The 18,857-nt window shown below is 41.8% G+C and overlaps 1 protein-coding gene across 1 annotated transcript in view; it reads right to left on the bottom strand.

Annotated features, from left to right (window-relative positions):
- The window catches only part of LOC126161279 (UDP-glucosyltransferase 2-like), a 102,802-nt gene extending 96,758 nt beyond the window's left edge, over window positions 1-6,044 (bottom strand). The window contains exons 1-2 of the mRNA XM_049917018.1: window positions 5,922-6,044; window positions 4,590-4,768 (exon numbers count right to left, since the gene is read on the bottom strand). Of these exons, the coding sequence (XP_049772975.1) occupies window positions 4,590-4,768; window positions 5,922-5,928 (186 nt within the window). The 5' untranslated portion in view covers window positions 5,929-6,044. The remainder of the gene's footprint in view (window positions 1-4,589; window positions 4,769-5,921) is intronic.
- Window positions 6,045-18,857: the final 12,813 nt, after the last annotated feature.

Genomic DNA, 18,857 nt, shown 5'->3' with positions numbered 1-18,857 from the left:
CTTTCTGGACTAAAAAACAAGAATTTTCTACCTTTATGTTACCGGTTATGTGACAATCATTCGGGATGTTTATCGAAATAACAAAATACTGTTATTAGCGAGTAAATTTAGTAGGACAATTCTGCACCACCCTAGGGAATAAACGGCGACATACACCAATGAGAAATGCAGATGATAAACGGGTATTCATTGGAAAAATATATTATACTAGAACTGACTGTGATTACATTTTCACGCAATTTGGATGCACAGATCCTGAGAAATCAGTACCCACAACAACCACATCTGGCCGTAATAAAGGTCTTGATACGCCTGGGCATTGAGTCAAACAGAGCTTGCATGGCGTGTACAGGTACAGCTGTCCATGCAGCTTCAACACGATACCACAGTTCATCAAGAGTAGTGACTGGCGTATTGTGACGAGCCAGTTGCTCGGCCACCATTGACCAGACGTTTTTAATTGGTGAAAGATCTGGAGAATCTCCTGGCCAGAGCAGCAGTCGAACATTTTCTGAGTCCAGAAAGGCTCGTACAGGACCTGCAATATGCGGTCGTGCATTATCCTGCTGAAATGTAGGGTTTCGCAGGGATCGAATGAAGGGCAGAGCCACGGGTCGTAACAGATCTGAAATGTAACGTCCACTGTTCAAAGTGCTGTCAATGCGAACAAGAGGTGACCAAGACGTGTAACCAATGGTGCCATTGGTTACAATGGCACCCTATACCATGACGCCGGGTGATACGCCAGTATGGCGATGACGAATACACGCTTCCAATGTGCGTCCACCGCGATATCGCCAAACACGGATGCGACCATCATGATGCTGTAAACAGAACCTGGATTCATCCGAAAAAATGACGTTTTGCCATTCGTGCACCTAGGTTCGTCGTTGAGTACACCATCGCAGGCGCACCTGTCTGTGATGCAGCGTCAAGGGTAACCGCAGCCATGGTCTCCGAGCTGATAGTCCTTGCAGCTGCAAACGTCGTCGATCTGTTTGCATAGATGGTTGTTGTCTTGCAAACGTCCCCATGTGTTGACTCAGGGATCGAGACTTGGCTGCACGATCCGTTACAGCCATGGGGATAAGATGCCTGTCATCTCGACTGCTAGTGATACGAGGCCTTTTGGATCCAGCTCGGCGTTCCGTATTACCCTCCTGAACCCACCGATTCCATATTCTGCCAGCAGTCATTGGATCTCGACCAACGCGAGCAGCAATGTCGCGCTACGATAAACCGCAATCGCGATAGGCTACAATCCGACCTTTATCAAAGTCGGAAACGTGATGGTAGGCATTTCTCCTCCTTACACGATGCATCACAACAACGTTTCACCAGGCAACGCCGGTCAACTGCTGTTTGTGTAATTTTGTATCAGCTTGTACCTAATGTTGTGTAATCTATTAGTGCATCATGTCCGCTCTATGGCAGAGATTATATGAAACAGGCAGTATTTATACGGAAATTTTTTTTTCATTATATTCTCTTAACGTAAAGATATTGAATGTTAAAGTTTGTCTGGACTTTTGAGACAATACGCCAGTTAATGGAAGCCTGTGGTTGCTCAAATTGGTGAGGTACTTACTTACATTGGCCAGCAACAAATCTCATTGGCCGTGGGCTGTTCCAGCCGATCTTAGAAGAGTTTCGTCCCGCGTTCTGGCTCAGAGAGAACCAACTCGTGAAGCTAACGTTTTAGACCTCATAGCAACAAATAGACCGGAACTTTTCGACTCCGTGAATGTAGAAGAGGGTATCAGTGATCATAAGTCAGTGGTTGCATCAATGACTACAAGTGTAATAAGAAATGCCAAGAAAAGAAGGAAAATATATTTGCTTAACAAGAGTGATAGGGCACAAATCGTAGAATATCTGAGTGACCACCATCAAACGTTCATTTCTGAGGAAGAGGATGTGGAACAAAAATGGAAAAAATTCAGAAACATCGTCCAGTACGCCTTAGATAAGTTCGTACCGACTAAGGTCCAAAGCGAGGGGAAAGATCCACCGTGGTATAACAATCATGTACGAAAGGTACTACGGAAACAAAGAAAGCTTCATCATAGGTTTAAGAGTAGTCGAATCATAGCTGATAAGGAAAAGCTGAATGAAGCGAAAAAGAGCGTAAAGAGAGCAATGAGAGAAGCATTCAACGAATTCGAACATAAAACATTGGCAAACAATCTAAACAAGAACCCTAAAAAGTTTTGGTCATATGTAAAATCGGTAAGCGGATCTAAATCCCCTATTCAGTCACTCGTTGACCACGATGGCACCGAAACAGAGGACGACCGAAGAAAGGCAGAAATACTGAATTCAGTGTTCCGAAACTGTTTCACTGCGGAAAATCGTAACACGGTCCCTGACTTCAGCCGTCGCACGGACGCCAAAATGGAAAATATTGAAATAAACGATATCGGAATTGAAAAACAACTGCTATCACTTAGTAGCGGAAAAGCATCCGGACCAGACGAGATACCCTTAAGATTCTACAGTGATTATGCTAAAGAACTTGCCCCCTTTCTATCAGCAATTTATCGTAGATCGCTGGAAGAACGTAAAGTACCTAGCGACTGGAAGAAAGCGCAGGTCGTTCCCATTTTCAAGAAGGGTCATAAATCAGATGCGAATAATTATAGGCCTATTTCGCTTACGTCAATCTGTTGTAGAATAATGGAACATGTTTTGTGTTCTCGTATTATGACGTTCTTAGATAATACAAATCTCCTTCATCATAACCAACATGGATTCCGCAAACAGAGATCATGTGAAACTCAGCTCGCCCTATTTGCCCAAGAAATTCACAGTGCCGTAGACACTGGCGAGCAGATTGATGCCGTATTCCTGGACTTCAGGAAGGCATTTGATACGGTTCCGCACTTACGTTTAGTGAAAAAAATACGAGCTTACGGAATATCGGACCAGGTTTGTGATTGGATTCAGGATTTCCTAGAAGAAAGAACACAACATGTCATTCTTAACGGTTCAAAATCTGCAGATGTAGAGGTAATTTCGGGAGTACCGCAAGGAAGCGTGATAGGACCTTTATTGTTTACAATATACATAAATGACTTAGTTGACAACATCGGTAGCTCCGTGAGGCTATTTGCAGATGACACGGTTGTCTACAAGAAAGTAGCAACATCAGAAGACTCGTACGTACTCTAGGAAGACCTGCAGAGGATTAATGCATGGTGCGACAGCTGGCAGCTTTCCCTAAACGTAGATAAATGTAATATAATGCGCATACATAGGGGCAGAAATCCATTCCAGTACGATTATGCCATAGGTGGTAAATCATTGGAAGCGGTAACGACCGTAAAATACTTAGGAGTTACTATCCGGAGCGATCTGAAGTGGAATGATCACATAAAACAAATAGTGGGAAAAGCAGGCGCCAGGTTGAGATTCATAGGAAGAATTCTAAGAAAATGTGACTCATCGACGAAAGAAGTAGCTTACAAAACTCTTGTTCGTCCGATTCTTGAGTATTACTCATCAGTATGGGACCCTTACCAGGTTGGATTAATAGAAGAGATAGGCATGATCCAGCGAAAAGCAGCGCGATTCGTCATGGGGACATTTAGTCAGCGCGAGAGCGTTACGGAGATGCTGAACAAGCTCCAGTGGCGGACACTTCAAGAAAGGCGTTACGCAATACGGAGAGGTTTATTATCGAAATTACGAGAGAGCACATTCCGGGAAGAGATGGGCAACATATTACTACCGCCCACATATATCTCGCGTAATGATCACAACGAAAAGATCCGAGAAATTAGAGCAAATACGGAGACTTACAAGCAGTCGTTCTTCCCACGCACAATTCGTGAATGGAACAGGGAAGGGGGGATCAGATAGTGGTACAATAAGTACCCTCCGCCACACACCGTAAGGTGGCTCGCGGAGTATAGATGTAGATGTAGATGTAGACTACGAGGGCTAAATTATCGACAAATAAGGATCTAGCTTCATAGAGGAAGAATGTGTCTTCAGTGGCTCTAAAAATTTCGGCAACGTGTTCAGTAATGCTTTCCGATGAGTAACAGCATGATAAAAGACAGGATAAACCGAACAACACCATTAATTTCCCGTTTTCATTGGAGTTTTATTAATTAAAGCCCAATTTTCTTTCTTATTTCGTGCAAGACCCCCTGGGGTACTGCGAAGATAGTGTTTAGATACACTGGCTCGCTGACCAGTGGGGAACTGCATTATGTTTTTGCAAACCAAAGTGATCAGTGTAACAAGATTATTTTCTAGAAGAATACGCCATATGTGTTTAGTGGAGTTTACGGAAAGTGGATAATGAAAACACTCCTTTAAAAACTGCGAGTGACCACTGAAAGACAGCGCCACAGGTTCCTCAAGAGTCGTAGACAGAAACCGTTCATGACATTATTTCGCTTTATATATTTAGAGATGGAAGTATAAGCCTCCGAAAAGTTTAGTGGAAAAACAATGGATATGGCCGAATAGAGTAATTTGTTATTTCAATTGATATTCATAACGGTCACGATGAAACCTATCCTAAAATGTATACATTTACAGATAACGATTATGCAGAAGAATTTTGAAAGACAACTCACCGTGAGGGGATCGGTTGTGAAAAACGTAACCTCGTGGCCGCGTTGAAGCAAAGCCTTCGTTAAAATTTGAAATGGCTTTTGGTGGCTGATGGATGCCGTTGGTGCTACGATCAATATCTTGGAGGCGGACGCATCGCGTACCAGCACCACCATCAGTAGAACTACGTTGAGCAACCACCCTGGAACAACGATTTAAAAATACGGCTTTAGATTGCAGTCCAAACTTCTGGATAGAAAGCAACGTACAAAAATAAAAATGGCTAATTTGAGACTACAGATGCGATTCCAGGGCAGCTCATGATCATTACAAGTACCGACGTCTCTGACTATGCTTAAATTTGTATTAACTATCTGCTTTGCCTGGTGGTCTCATCTTTCTATCCTCTTGACAAACATTTGAATTTATAGGCATAGTTACTCACAAATGGGAAGTGCAGTCAGACATGTGCACAATGACTATGAAACGTCCCCTTAGAACAATTATACATGACTGTGCTTAAACTGACACACAATATTTTTAGCGCAACGCAATCTGACTTCCAAAAATCGCTACAAAAGAATGGCCCTGACTAACATTAACCTATACGTTTCACAAATCACTTACCTCACCAAAAGTCTTCGTTACTCGAACTACTGCAATACAGCGAGCGCCACTACTGCCAGCTAAATAAAAGATTCTAACTACTGAAGACACTGACTACTGATAGGCATAGTTAGCAAATGAAAGATTTTAATAGAGAACAAACAATGTATTTACCTCAATAGTGTCGAAAAGTCACAATATACATAGCAGTTCATGACATCCAGTCTTACAAATTTCAAAACTCCGCCATTTCTCTCCCCACATCCACTGCTAGCGGCTCACCTTCAACTGCGCAACGCTACGCGCTGTTCGCATCCAGCTGCCCAACACTACAATAGCAGACAACAATGCAAACTAGCCACAGACTGCACACAGCACAGCCAGTGATTTTCATACAGAGAGCTACGTGGCGTTACCAATAAAAAAACCTAAACAGCCTACTTACAACTATATATATGTTGGATTTCTTTCATACCAAGGACTACACTTGAAATTGTTCAAATAACTAGGCATCAAATGAATATCTGTACTGTCAGTTGCAGTTGTCGCTCAACCGCAAACAAGCTACTAATGTCAAAAAAATCGGCTTAGCCATTACGTCTCACTCATTTCAATACTTTCAGAAAACCAGTAAGTACTACAATATTTAAAAAATACAAAATTTTAAAAAATATTAAAATTCTGCTATTACTGAGATCTTTCGCCATTCACTGATAAAAGTGAATTTAAATTTTATATGAGATTCTTACTGTTCATTTTGGCTGGACGGCGCCTGTAAGAAGCGCTCAGATTTCGCAGAGCTGCCCTGGTTTTGCTTTACAGCCCCGTGTCGTAATCTCAGAACTGCCTGTGTAGCATAGAGCGGGATCCTGTCTTGCAACTGAGGTATCTGCTTTTGTGTGCAGGTGTTCTTATCTTGTAGAGTAAGTGTACCATGGATAACGCAACTGATAAAGTGTGTATTCTGCTGCTCATGGTGAGTAGTAATACTCTCTTTCAGATATCGTCAAATGTCACATGATGTAGCAGTATTGCCAGCCATAGATAACGCAATTGATAAAGTGTACGTTCATCTGCTCACGCTCAGTGGCAGTACTTCCTTTTAGATGTCATCAAATGTCACATGATCTAGCAGTATTGTCATTAAGATACGGGACAGAGATGAGAAGCAAATTTTAGGATACATATTTCGACCGTAACTTGTAAAGTTGTGCATAGACGAGATCTCTTTGAGAGAGATAGATGTCGCACTGTATTTGCGCCTAAAGTGACAGTGTAAGTGTTGTAATGTGGCGCGTTGGACGTTGTTGTTTCGATGTCTGTGGTTGTTTCTCCATTCCTGTTGCTTGTCAGCTGTCTTCCTCGTAATAGCATAACTGCAGCAATGCGACATCGCCAAATATTTACTCTACGTATTCGTATCTAGTCTTGCCGCTGCCACCCATTCCTTTCACCGTCCCTGAGCTACATTTCCGAACAACAAGTCATGCCGTTAAGGGACTTTCCGGTCTTTTAGCCTAATTTTTATGAAAAAATTGTTTTTCCATACAAATCTTTATTAACAAGCAAAAGTAGATATCCTAGAAACTGTTTGTTAATATTTGGACGATAAATTTATGAGCCTATGCATCACAAAATGGGGAATTGATCAGTCAAACAGTTCGCACAATTGAGGGTGAAAAATACGTCTACAATAAAAAATAAACATATTTACATTATCATAATTAAACTCTCGATGGCGTGACCCTCGAAAATCAAAATTCCTGAAGTGCATTTGAAAATGATGGGCGCTTGAAACTTAGGTACTGAAACGCAACCTACGTATTTTGTTGCTTTTAAATGTTAATAAATAACGAGCACTGTGAAAAAGTATTTTCGTTTTGAGGTTCACATCAGAATTACGTTGTATTAAATAGAAAATGGAATCAAATTTTACCTATCAGTTTTTTTATGTGAACAATTTTAAAACCTATGTGTCGAGAAGTAAGCACTTAAAGTTTTGAATTCGACTTCTGTGCATATAATTTTAAAATTTTTTTGCTTACACGTTAACTACGTTGCTACTATTTTAAGATCTTATTTTCTAAAAAGCGAGTCTCTCTAGCCGCAGTTCTAGCATCGATGCTGCTTTGGTCTGAAGGATTGATTTTCAGGTATAAAGATTACTTTCCCGACATGATCCTTTTGATCACATACGCTCAAGACCACCAGGAGTCAAAATATGTAAGAAAACAATTTTTTGAAATTTCAAGGCGGGAAAACCTCTTTAATGTGCCCAAATATTCTATCCGTCCGATTCTCTATTTTCTTTATTAAGCATTTCTTCCCGTTAACTCGTTACAGGACGCCATCATTCCATACCCGATCGATTCACATGTTTTTCAACACCTTCTTGTAACATTACTTTTCAAGGTTTCTAATCGTCGCATTCGTTTTCTTCCCCATTTTGGAGTTCCGCATTTACACTCTGCTCTTCTCCAACATGGGGTTACATGAATTTCCTCTCGTACGCACGTTTATATTTCTGAACGTTAGATGCCGTTTGTATCATAAAAACGAGTATCTATATGTCTTAGTGTGTATCTTAGTAAAAGATGGCCAAAAAGTTGGTTCAAATAGCCCTGAGCACTATGGGACTTAACATCTGTGGTCATCAGTCCTCTAGAATTTAGAACTACTTAAACCTAACTAACCTATGGACATCACACACATCCATGCCCGAGGCAGGATTCGAACCTGCGACCGTAGCGGTCTCGCGGTTCCAGTCTGTAGTGCCTAGAACCGTACGGCCACACCGGCCGGCGCCAAACAGTAAATGATGAGTTATTTAAAAGGTTTTAGTCCATGATTATTTGCATCTGTGGTCTACGGACAGCGTCTTTGACTAAAGATCAAAATGTCCTGGGTCCTGCGTTCGAATACAGCAAGTGCTTAAGTAATGAAGACTTCAGGTGTAAAAAGTCACCCTCATTCTGCCAACGGCCTTTTCAAAGTGGGCGGAGGAACATACATAGTTTCGGAGCAGCTTCTTGCCGCTCGGGTAGCAAACTGCACCTAAAAGGCGAAAGAATCTGCAGTGACCAATGGCTTGGGGATGCGTGTATCCACGCATGCGGCATGTAATTGAAGATAATTTCGTGACGACCTCTATACTGGCAAAAGATTCCTTTTTATTCGCCCACTGGGAAATCCCAGAGAGGTCTGCCACGAGAAGAAGACTGAACAGCCAACGAGAGGGCACTATTCTACGAATCTTCAGCGTGTACTGTCAGAAGTGTGAATCAGAAGTGTGACCGAGCTAGGTAAATGCAAAGACGCAGTCTAGATAGCGTAGAGGAGAAGGTGGTGGGGGTGCGGTGAATGCAAAGGAAACAAGATGGAGATTTCTGGTCACTTGAACGTAGGGTGGGAGAACAGGGGACTAAAATGATGTAACAGGAGAAGGGTCGTCATGTATAGGGAGTTACTGTGAATAGTTCAGTGATAGGGTTGTTCCCATCAGAAGCAACAGCAAACAACAATAAATCAGGAATACATGCCGACGCCACAAGGAGAATATGAGAATATTGTGCCGCGATTCCTCGGCACAGAGCAGGCTCCGTCACACCGAGTAGTACCACGACTGCAGCAAGTTCGTCACCTTGCTAGGGAGGGAGGGGCTGCCTGCTCTCGAGGGTGGAGCCAAGTGAGCAACAAGCAAGTGGCAGCGGTTACCAGAGTCACTCTGTCGGAGGGCAGCGGAACAGCCTGTCGAGTGGCGGTTGTCGGCTGACTACTTATGGTGGCAGCCACGAACAACAGGAGAACGGCTACCTGCTATCGACTTGGTGTTCGAGAAGTCTCTTTTTCCTAGAGAGAGAAGACATTAACGGCGTCTTGTGCTGTGTGTCGTACAAGGGAGCCTCATCTAGGGCAGCGTCTGCATTCTACACTCCTGGAAATGGAAAAAAGAACACATTGACACCGGTGTGTCAGACCCACCATACTTGCTCCGGACACTGCGAGAGGGCTGTACAAGCAATGATCACACGCACGGCACAGCGGACACACCAGGAACCGCGGTGTTGGCCGTCGAATGGCGCTAGCTGCGCAGCATTTGTGCACCGCCGCCGTCAGTGTCAGCCAGTTTGCCGTGGCATACGGAGCTCCATCGCAGTCTTTAACACTGGTAGCATGCCGCGACAGCGTGGACGTGAACCGTATGTGCAGTTGACGGACTTTGAGCGAGGGCGTATGGTGGGCATGCGGGAGGCCGGGTGGACGTACCGCCGAATTGCTCAACACGTGGGGCGTGAGGTCTCCACAGTACATCGATGTTGTCGCCAGTGGTCGGCGGAAGGTGCACGTGCCCGTCGACCTGGGACCGGACCGCAGCGACGCACGGATGCACGCCAAGACCGTAGGATCCTACGCAGTGCCGTAGGGGACCGCACCGCCACTTCCCAGCAAATTAGGGACACTGTTGCTCCTGGGGTATCGGCGAGCACCATTCGCAACCGTCTCCATGAAGCTGGGCTACGGTCCCGCACACCGTTAGGCCGTCTTCCGCTCACGCCCCAACATCGTGCAGCCCGCCTCCAGTGGTGTCGCGACAGGCGTGAATGGAGGGACGAATGGAGACGTGTCGTCTTCAGCGATGAGAGTCGCTTCTGCCTGAGCAACTGATGGTCGTATGCGTGTTTGGCGCCGTGCAGGTGAGCGCCACAATCAGGACTGCATACGACCGAGGCACACAGGGCCAACACCCGGCATCATGGTGTGGGGAGCGATCTCCTACACTGGCCGTACACCACTGGTGATCGTCGAGGGGACACTGAATAGTGCACGGTACATCCAAACCGTCATCGAACCCATCGTTCTACCATTCCTAGACCGGCAAGGGAACTTGCTGTTCCAACAGGACAATGCACGTCCGCATGTATCCCGTGCCACCCAACGTGCTCTAGAAGGTGTAAGTCAACTACCCTGGCCAGCAAGATCTCCGGATCTGTCCCCCATTGAGCATGTTTGGGACTGGATGAAGCGTCGTCTCACGCGGCCTGCACGTCCAGCACGAACGCTGGTCCAACTGAGGCGCCAGGTGGAAATGGCATGGCAAGCCGTTCCACAGGACTACATCCAGCATCTCTACGATCGTCTCCATGGGAGAATAGCAGCCTGCATTGCTGCGAAAGGTGGATATACACTGTACTAGTGCCGACATTGTGCATGCTCTGTTGCCTGTGTCTATGTGCCTGTGGTTCTGTCAGTGTGATCATGTGATGTATCTGACCCCAGGAATGTGTCAATAAAGTTTCCCCTTCCTGGGACAATGAATTCACGGTGTTCTTATTTCAATTTCCAGGAGTGTATATGACAGATTGTGTCCTTAAAGCAAACAGAACAGGCGCTAGGGCTTCGCAGTATACATGAGCAGGGTTTTCTAACAACAACGACTCTGTACTACTGTACATATAAGTAATTCTTTTCATCTGATTTTACGGTAAACTTGTATAACTGATGTTCTGATTTCATTTCTTTTTGTGCCATGCCATTATGTTAAGAAAACTGTAAATGAGTTTCAATGATAATATTAATGTTTATGTCAAATGTCAAGTAATATTGTAATAGAACTGAAATGTAACAAATGTTGAAACTGTTGTAAGATGTTTAAAATTGTAACTGTGCGTCTGGTCCATACGTAGGCAATGTGTTAGGATGTGTAGAATGCAAAACCTCGGGTGAATACCCGGTCTGTCAGGGAGCGGTAAAAGGTGGATGGCAGGCGAGCGCTGCACGACACAACGGGCACAGTAGTAGTTGGAGTTTGGCACTGGCTTCAGCAACACCTTCTGGAGCGAGGACGCTCTCCTGGAAGACATAGCTTCACTGAGCCTCGGGTATGCCGTTCCAACGCCCACACAGCATGGCAAAATTCCATAGGCACTAAATGGAAAAGTATTGCGACGCTAAAAAGAATTAAAGTGCCGATACGTCAAGAGCCATAGCTGTGGTTTTATGTGTGCTCTGTGCCTCGCCATCTCGCCGCTCGCCAACCGCCGCATCGATACTAGCAGGCTGAAACTTGTAGTACTGGAACTTCCTGGCAGATTAAAACAGTGTGCCCGACCGAGACTCGAACTCGGGACCTTTGCCTTTCGTGGGCAAGTGCTCTACCATCTGAGCTACCGAAGCACGACTCACGCCCGGTCTCACAGCTTTACTTCTGCCAGTATGTCGACTCCTACCTTCCAAACTTGACAGAAGCTCTCCTGCGAACCTTGCAGAATTAGCACTCCTGAAAGAAAGGATATTGCGGAGACATGGCTTAGCCACAGCCTGGGGGATGTTTCCAGAATTCTGGTTGTAGTACTGTATTCGTATGGATCAGAGAGTGAACTGTGCTTATTTGGTGCAATAATAACCTAAATTTTACCAGAACTTTCCCATCATTTAATTATCCTCACGACTAACATAGACAGGGTCCTTTCCAAACGTTGTGCAATCCGAGTGTCCCGAAATGAAAATAAAAAATTGTGTTAATAATAATTATTTGCAGAACTAGTTATATTAGAATGGTGTTTAAAGAAATGTTTTGTTAATGAACCAGTAAATGAATAGCGAAGGTCTAACAAAGTTGGAAGATAACTTTAGTATTGATATAGTATTGAAGTTTATTATTTCGAGACAGATTTAAAGGCATTTAAATGAGCTGTAAATAAGATGAAAAGAGTAGTAACTTATATACAGCAAATCTTGAATGAATAATAAATTCAGTAATCTTTTTTTTTTAATACAGCGATCGTAACAGTTTCAGGGTCCCCCCTTCATTCATTTGAATTCTGAAGTGTTCTAAATTGGTTTGACCAGCAAAAGTTAAAGTCAATATAAAAGTCAAAATTTATCAGTGTTTTATCTTTACCAAAACATTTTTTTTGTGTGGCATGAAAGTACAATTTCTAGGGTAACCTATGCCTGATTTTAATCAGATTAATAGACAGTATAAAGTTTTGTAGTAAACATTATAGTGTAGTGTTATGTATTCATGATTTGCCATATCAGTACAGAACGTGAAACTTCCTGTTCAATAGATTTTCTGGTTCTAAAATTCTGCTATATTATGCAGTGTTACAACTTGTTGTTTTGCAAGAATGTATACCAACTTGTCCAGGGAAGAAACTAAGTTAATGCCTAATTAGGGTGGCGACCGTATTATTGTTACATTGGTAGCATCGTCTGGTTTGCTTTTGATCGATCCTGACGTGCGATTGCATTTCAAACATGCTTGACGTATCATTGTTATTCCAGAGTGGATGTAAGTCTGATTTGCCACCATTCAGGTACACGCGGTCGATATCTATGCGAAAATCCTTTCTCATAAGGTGAATCCCGCTCACTTACCATAGCACAGGCTTTAACGAGTACTGTGCCAGGCATTACAGGTTGTGTACAGAGTTGTCCATATTCTTACACTGCCTTTGATGGTACATGCAGTTGGTTATGATTCTTCTGGTTAGTATTATTACGTGCAGTCATCGTACCAAATTCTCCGTATGTGTGTAATAAGTACTTGCATCTGCAAGATAACTTCGTTTCACTGACAACTAAGGTAGTAATGGCTGTGTTATTGGTTTAAGTTACCATTTCATTCATTTATTTTGTCCCTGTGAGGCTTTTGAGCATTGCAAACTAGGGCGCAGTTATGGGTTGTGTGGCAAATGCTGCAAATGTAAATTTATTCGGCTGTTTTTTGGTATCATTAACATTGATCTGCATCTCAAGTTTTGTTCTTTTCGTGAGGGTTCATAAAGAATGTTCTTGATTATTGTGTAGTGAATCACACGCCTTGACCCCACATAAGAATTGGTTTTGTTCGTGGTACATTTACTAAGGAAGCGCTGAACTGCAGTTCGTTGAATCAAAGGCGTGTGTACACCTACACTGCACCAAGTCAGTTCAACTCCTCAGACTCGCCCTTTATTTTATTTTTTTTAATTCTTCTGTCGAATTCCTCTCTTGGACCAGCCTCCTCATCTTAGAGCAGCACTTGCAACCTATGTCTTCAATTATTTGTTGTATCCGTTCCCATCTTTGATTTCTCTACAGCTTTTACCATCTACAGCTCCCTCTAGTACCATAGAAGTTATTCACTGATGTCCCAACTCGTGTTACAGGCCGCAACCTCAGCCTCTAGAAATTTCTAAATGTCCCTTTTTTCGCTGATTCTGTGGAGAATATCCTCATTCTTTGTCTTAATATTCCACGTGATTTTCAACATGCTTCAATAGCAATAAATCTCAAATGCTTCCAATTTCTTTTGATACAGTTTTGACACAGTCCTTGATTGACTAACATACAACGCTATGCTAAAAAATGAGTGGTCTTTTGCCAGAATGAACTAAGTTACATTTAATTAGTTTTGAGAAACAATGGACTGAAGTTATGAGTTTGCAGAAACTTATTTATTCAAAGATATTTATGGCTATAGATGTGGTATGGTGCATAATGGGTGTGAAAAACTTTACAAACATTTTGAGCCTTGCAGCACATTATTAAATTACAGTATGAAACTTAATGCTGCAACATAAAAACATCCCTATAGGTCACGTTATTTTGTTTCCACACCACATTAATGCACTTCAGATACAAAATGTAAAGTAATTTTTTGGTTTTAGTATCATATTCGTGCATACATATATTTGGCAACTGAAACACACAGAAATAATTTAAGTATCTATGTAATACAATGTTGTTAAACAATTTTTGGAATTAGGAAATAACATTGCAATATACTTAAGGTGATGCCTGTACTTCTCTACAACCCATATTGGTTCTGTATTACTCATCTTCTTCATTACTGCCATTGGTCATTTCTGTTACTTCGTCCATTTTGAGACCCTTATAGAATTCAACGTATGTTGGGATACATAGATTATAAGGCTTAGAATATGTCTGAGTATATCAGGGCGTGGAGTGCGCCCTGATGAATACGGTGCATGCAGTGCGATTTGACTGAGACAACAGAGGTGAGCGTTTAGTCGTTTATTGAAATTCACTGAAGAGTATTCTTCAACTTTATTATGGCTGTATTTTTATTCCATTATCCCTGGCTTCTCTTTTGAAAGTCTCGTTTCCTTAATCCTAAGCCACTCCACCTTTCCTTCAGAAAGATTTACTTTTCTGTTAGTCATTGGTTATCGCAGTACCATAATACTTCTGAAGTCACTACAATCTATTTTTATAATTTAAAATTTACCTATCTTCTTTCTGGAATTCTCAATAATACAGTGAAGCTGTTGTGGAGGAAATATTTCTGGACAACGCTGTAGTTTTCTCTGTGTACCCCCAAAATGACTGTCATTCAGAAGATAAGAGTGACCAGGTTCACCAGATTTGTGGGTAATTTCCTTAATGTTATTTATGCCATTCTGAACCAAATACATCCCAAATGTCGTAATTTTAAAAATCCTGTTTTGTCCTCCACACTAATTCTACTATACTAACATCTTTCGACCAATATCATGAGATTCGATATTACTTCAATACACAACAAACCACCTCTATAGCTCCTCTTGAAGCAATACTTTCATTCCAGCGATTTATTGCTACCTTTCCACTTTTAAAGTCATGCATTTCAATATTAAAGCAAGAGAAGTGACGTTTATAGCATGCAACACTTGTTGTAATCTTGGCAGCAGTAATGCTTTCTGCAGATCTAATGAAAAAAAAAAAACGTAAGATTATCTTCTGTCTTCGAGTTCCCCATATCCCTTTTCAGACAATCTTTTGCAGCTTCAGCCTTCCTGTGGTGCAATTCCTGCACCTTTCTATCTTCGTAGTATGTCAGTGTCTACCTCACCAAGCCTAAGTGTCTCCTCTGTTGTAATTAGCGCTTTTAGCCTGACGCATGTCGGATATGTATCCTTTTGAGGAGGCTTGAAACTGAGATTGAAGTCTCGTTTAAATACTTTTTCGTAGAGTGATTGGCTAGGAGGTTTAACATTGGACTCTTCTTTTTTCAGCTTATCAATAAACAATCTGTACATTAAACTAAGATTAAGTCTGCTATCCAAGTACTTTTTTGTCGAATCTCTTCTGCAGTTGTTACTCGACGTAGTGTAAAAACTATTAATATGATTTGGATATGAATAATCATTGAATCAGCACTTTTATTATGAGGTGCGTGTTTTCCGCGCTGATCACATATAGAACTTGTCTTTCTTTTGGCTAGGCCTCGATGCACCCTGCTGCCAGAAATCTGCAGTGCCTTTAGATAAGTTTCGTTTCATGACTTCACATCATTTACACCCGCACTAGGAATCTAATACTTCCTAGAAAATTTCTTCTTGGCGGTTTTAGAATGCGTTCTTTTCATGGGAGCATTTTTAACTGAACCATATGTTACTGATGTCTGCACATCCCAAAACCCACTTTCATAAAAAGTGTCAAAAAACTTTCTTTTCTCCTCACAATTTATTTCTTGCCAGTATTTTTCTCTAGAGGATCAATTAAAATCAACAAATGTCTTTCCTGGGACAGTCTTCCCTTTACTGTTAACATAAGTGTTTCCACTATTTCGGTAATTCTTCCTTAGGTTCCTCTTCCATTGTTCCCTGTTTCCTTTGTCTCTTTTATTCCCGGAAATTTCATGTTCATCTGAAAAACAAATTACTTAGATTTACAAATCGGTTTTAAAAATTGACTTCTTAAGTATTCCAGTTATGAGACTAAGTTAAGATATTCCATTTCATTACTTTGGTGGCTGACGAATATGCGAGATACAATTCTTTAAGGAACTCTTTTGACAGAGTGAACAATCTCCACAGTAAAGCATGCTTCCTGCCCTAAATAAAAAGGTATTAAATTCAACAAGGTCAATATTTCTCTCCTCATTATTATGTGGAAACACTGGCCGCAACAACGAAATCCACTCACTACTGATTGTGCAGTGACCGTAGATTTACCACTCGTGGTCATAGTTCATTCTGGCATGTGAGATAAACAACGTAACGTCAGATAAACCAGTTTATTATGTAAATGAAAGTGTAACTAGTTATTACAATTCACTTATCATCTGATGATTGAAAGGGGCCATCACTATGTTCATATACAGTAGACGAACAAGAAATAAACGGCTCGACTTCACAATTAGCATCGTTTTCTGCCATTGCGCGGAAACGTGTTACCGAGCTATGTACCGTGTTAGCTACCCTGTCATGTCGTATGGTATAAGAGAATGAATAGTGCTAACTTACTGCCAAAGAAATCCCTTGCTGCAGCAACGAAATGAGTCGAGTTGTCAGATAGTTTGTTTTGGCATAAGACGGAATGAGACCCCATCATTTTAAAACTGTGAATAACTCAATTTCTTAAAAATACCGCTTTGTTCATTCTGGCATAAGACCACCCAGAAATGTCTTCCTCAAAGTAAGGCCTACGTTTGATACTAGCAGACTTCTCTTGGCTAGGAATGCCCTTTTTGCCTGCACTAGGTGCTTTTTCTGTCCGCCTTGCTTCATCTGTCATGGGCAATTTTGCTTCTGGAATAGCAGAATTCCTTATCTTCTTTTACTTCGCAATTACTTGTTCTTTTCTCAAGTATTTCGAGTTTCTCATTTTGTCTTTCTTCAGTTTACTCTCAATCAATATTCTGTGCTCATTAGACCGTTCATTCTGTCCAACAGATCCTGTAATTTTTCCTCACCTTGACTGAGGATAGCAATGTCAGCAACGAGTCTTACCATTGACTTCTTTTTACCCTGAATCTTAATTCTACACTCGAACCTTGCTTTTATTTCTCTCATTAATTGTTTGATGTATAGATTGAACGGGAGAAGAGAAAAACAGCATCCCTGTCCTAGAGCTTTTTTACAGTTCCCTCTTTGTTCTTGTACAAATTGTGTATTACCTCTTTTTCTGTATAGCTTACTCCTATCTCTCTCAGAATTCCTAGCATCTTGCGCCATTTTACAGAGTCAAACCTTTTTTCCTGGTCGGCAGATCCTATGAATGTTTCATTTTGGTTCCATTATCAATCTCAACATCAGGACTGCTCCTCTGGTGCCTTCACCTTTCCTAAGCGCAAACTGATCGTAATCTAGTAGAACTTGAGTTTTCTTTTCCATTCTCATGTATGTAATTCTTATCACCAACCTGGTTGTGTCACACCTATCAGCTCATGCTACCTTTGGAACTGTGTGGATGATGTTTTCCTGAATGTCTGGTGGTATGGAGTCGGCGTCATACACTCTGCACACTCACGTGAATACTCGTTTAGTTGTCATTTTTCCCAATGATTTTAGAAATTCCGATGGAATGTCATCCATCACTTCTGCCTCGGCCTGTACTGCTGCGAATGTTACTGTGCCAAATGAATGCAGAGCTTGGTTAAGTGTTGTGAAGGCGTGTGGATATTGTATAGTACAAGTCTGGAAATTTGTCTTTTCGCGTCTTTGCTGTTGTGGTGGTATCGCCGTGAGAGTTATTTCCAGGGTACTATGGCTGCAGAGTGACAAATTGGCCTACAAAGTTGCTATTTGTGGAGAAGCCCCTGCAGATACGGTACCTGAACTGACCCAACATCTTCACCAGGTGTTGGGGAAAACCTGTTCAGTTGTCTGGAAGGGACAGCGTACTGAAAGTAACGGCAGTGCTGCAGTTGAAGTAGTTTTGGCCGAGACTCATTCCTTTATTAAATTCCTAGAGGCTATATGGGTTTGACAGGTACTGATTCTTGTGCAACATGTCTTCGAAATATTTGACAGGACTGGAAAATTCAGATTGTTCAAAGTGTTTCATCATCATGATGCTATGTTTTACTCGGTCTTGTGTAGCTTGAGACCAATATCCTGAGAGGAACGCATGATAAAATTCTCCTTCACTGTTACAATCGTGAATGACCGATCGCATTCTTACAGCTGGTTCATTCTCTAAGTAGCCACACATAAATTCTAATCTGTGCTCTAATGACCAGTTGGGAGGAAAACAATGAAAGAATTGATGGAACCATGCTTGTGGATGAATGTCGTTGCCAGAATTCTTAAATGTTTTAAATTTACGTGTAGTGATGAACAGCTTATAGTCAAAATCATCGTGTCAGCGAGTAGCATATCGGTCATTGTTACGTCGTGTCGGCGGTTCCATCTCAAAATTCGGTGCACCTTGCAAATTTCTTTCATAATTTCCGAAGTGTCCTGTGTTATTATTTTGTGGTTTTTCCGTATTTCTAAGTCCCTCTTCCCGTGTTGGAGCGCGAGTGTCCTCTGAAATGTGTAATTTTTGTATTACTTGTGCCAACTGATCTTTTACTTCCCGGATTTCTCTTTTGTGTTGCGTATTAATTTGATTCTGATTTTGTTTGAATTTCATAATTTGTTCATACTCTTCTGTGTCAGTGATGGCTACAGGTCTTGTGTCATTCAGATCATCATCTACCTTTGTATATAAGTTAGTGAACTGATCTGAAAGTTCGGCTACTTTATCCGTTAGTGAAATTATTTCCTCTGTGTGTTTTTCTGAACCAAGTTTCAGAGTGTCCATTTGTGTTGAAATCGTATCTACTGTGTCCTTTAAGTTTTCCTGAGTTTTTGCAAGTTGCATAACCGAATCGGTAAATGCAACTGAGTCAATTTTAGCTTGCAAGGTGTCGTGATTTTCATGAACAATAATTTGCAGTTCTTTTATAGCTGCTTCGTGATTCTGTAATG

Source organism: Schistocerca cancellata, chromosome 2 (genome assembly GCF_023864275.1).
Source record: "Schistocerca cancellata isolate TAMUIC-IGC-003103 chromosome 2, iqSchCanc2.1, whole genome shotgun sequence".
Lineage (NCBI taxonomy): Eukaryota > Metazoa > Arthropoda > Insecta > Orthoptera > Acrididae > Schistocerca > Schistocerca cancellata.
This window is presented reverse-complemented; position numbering and strand designations above follow the sequence as displayed.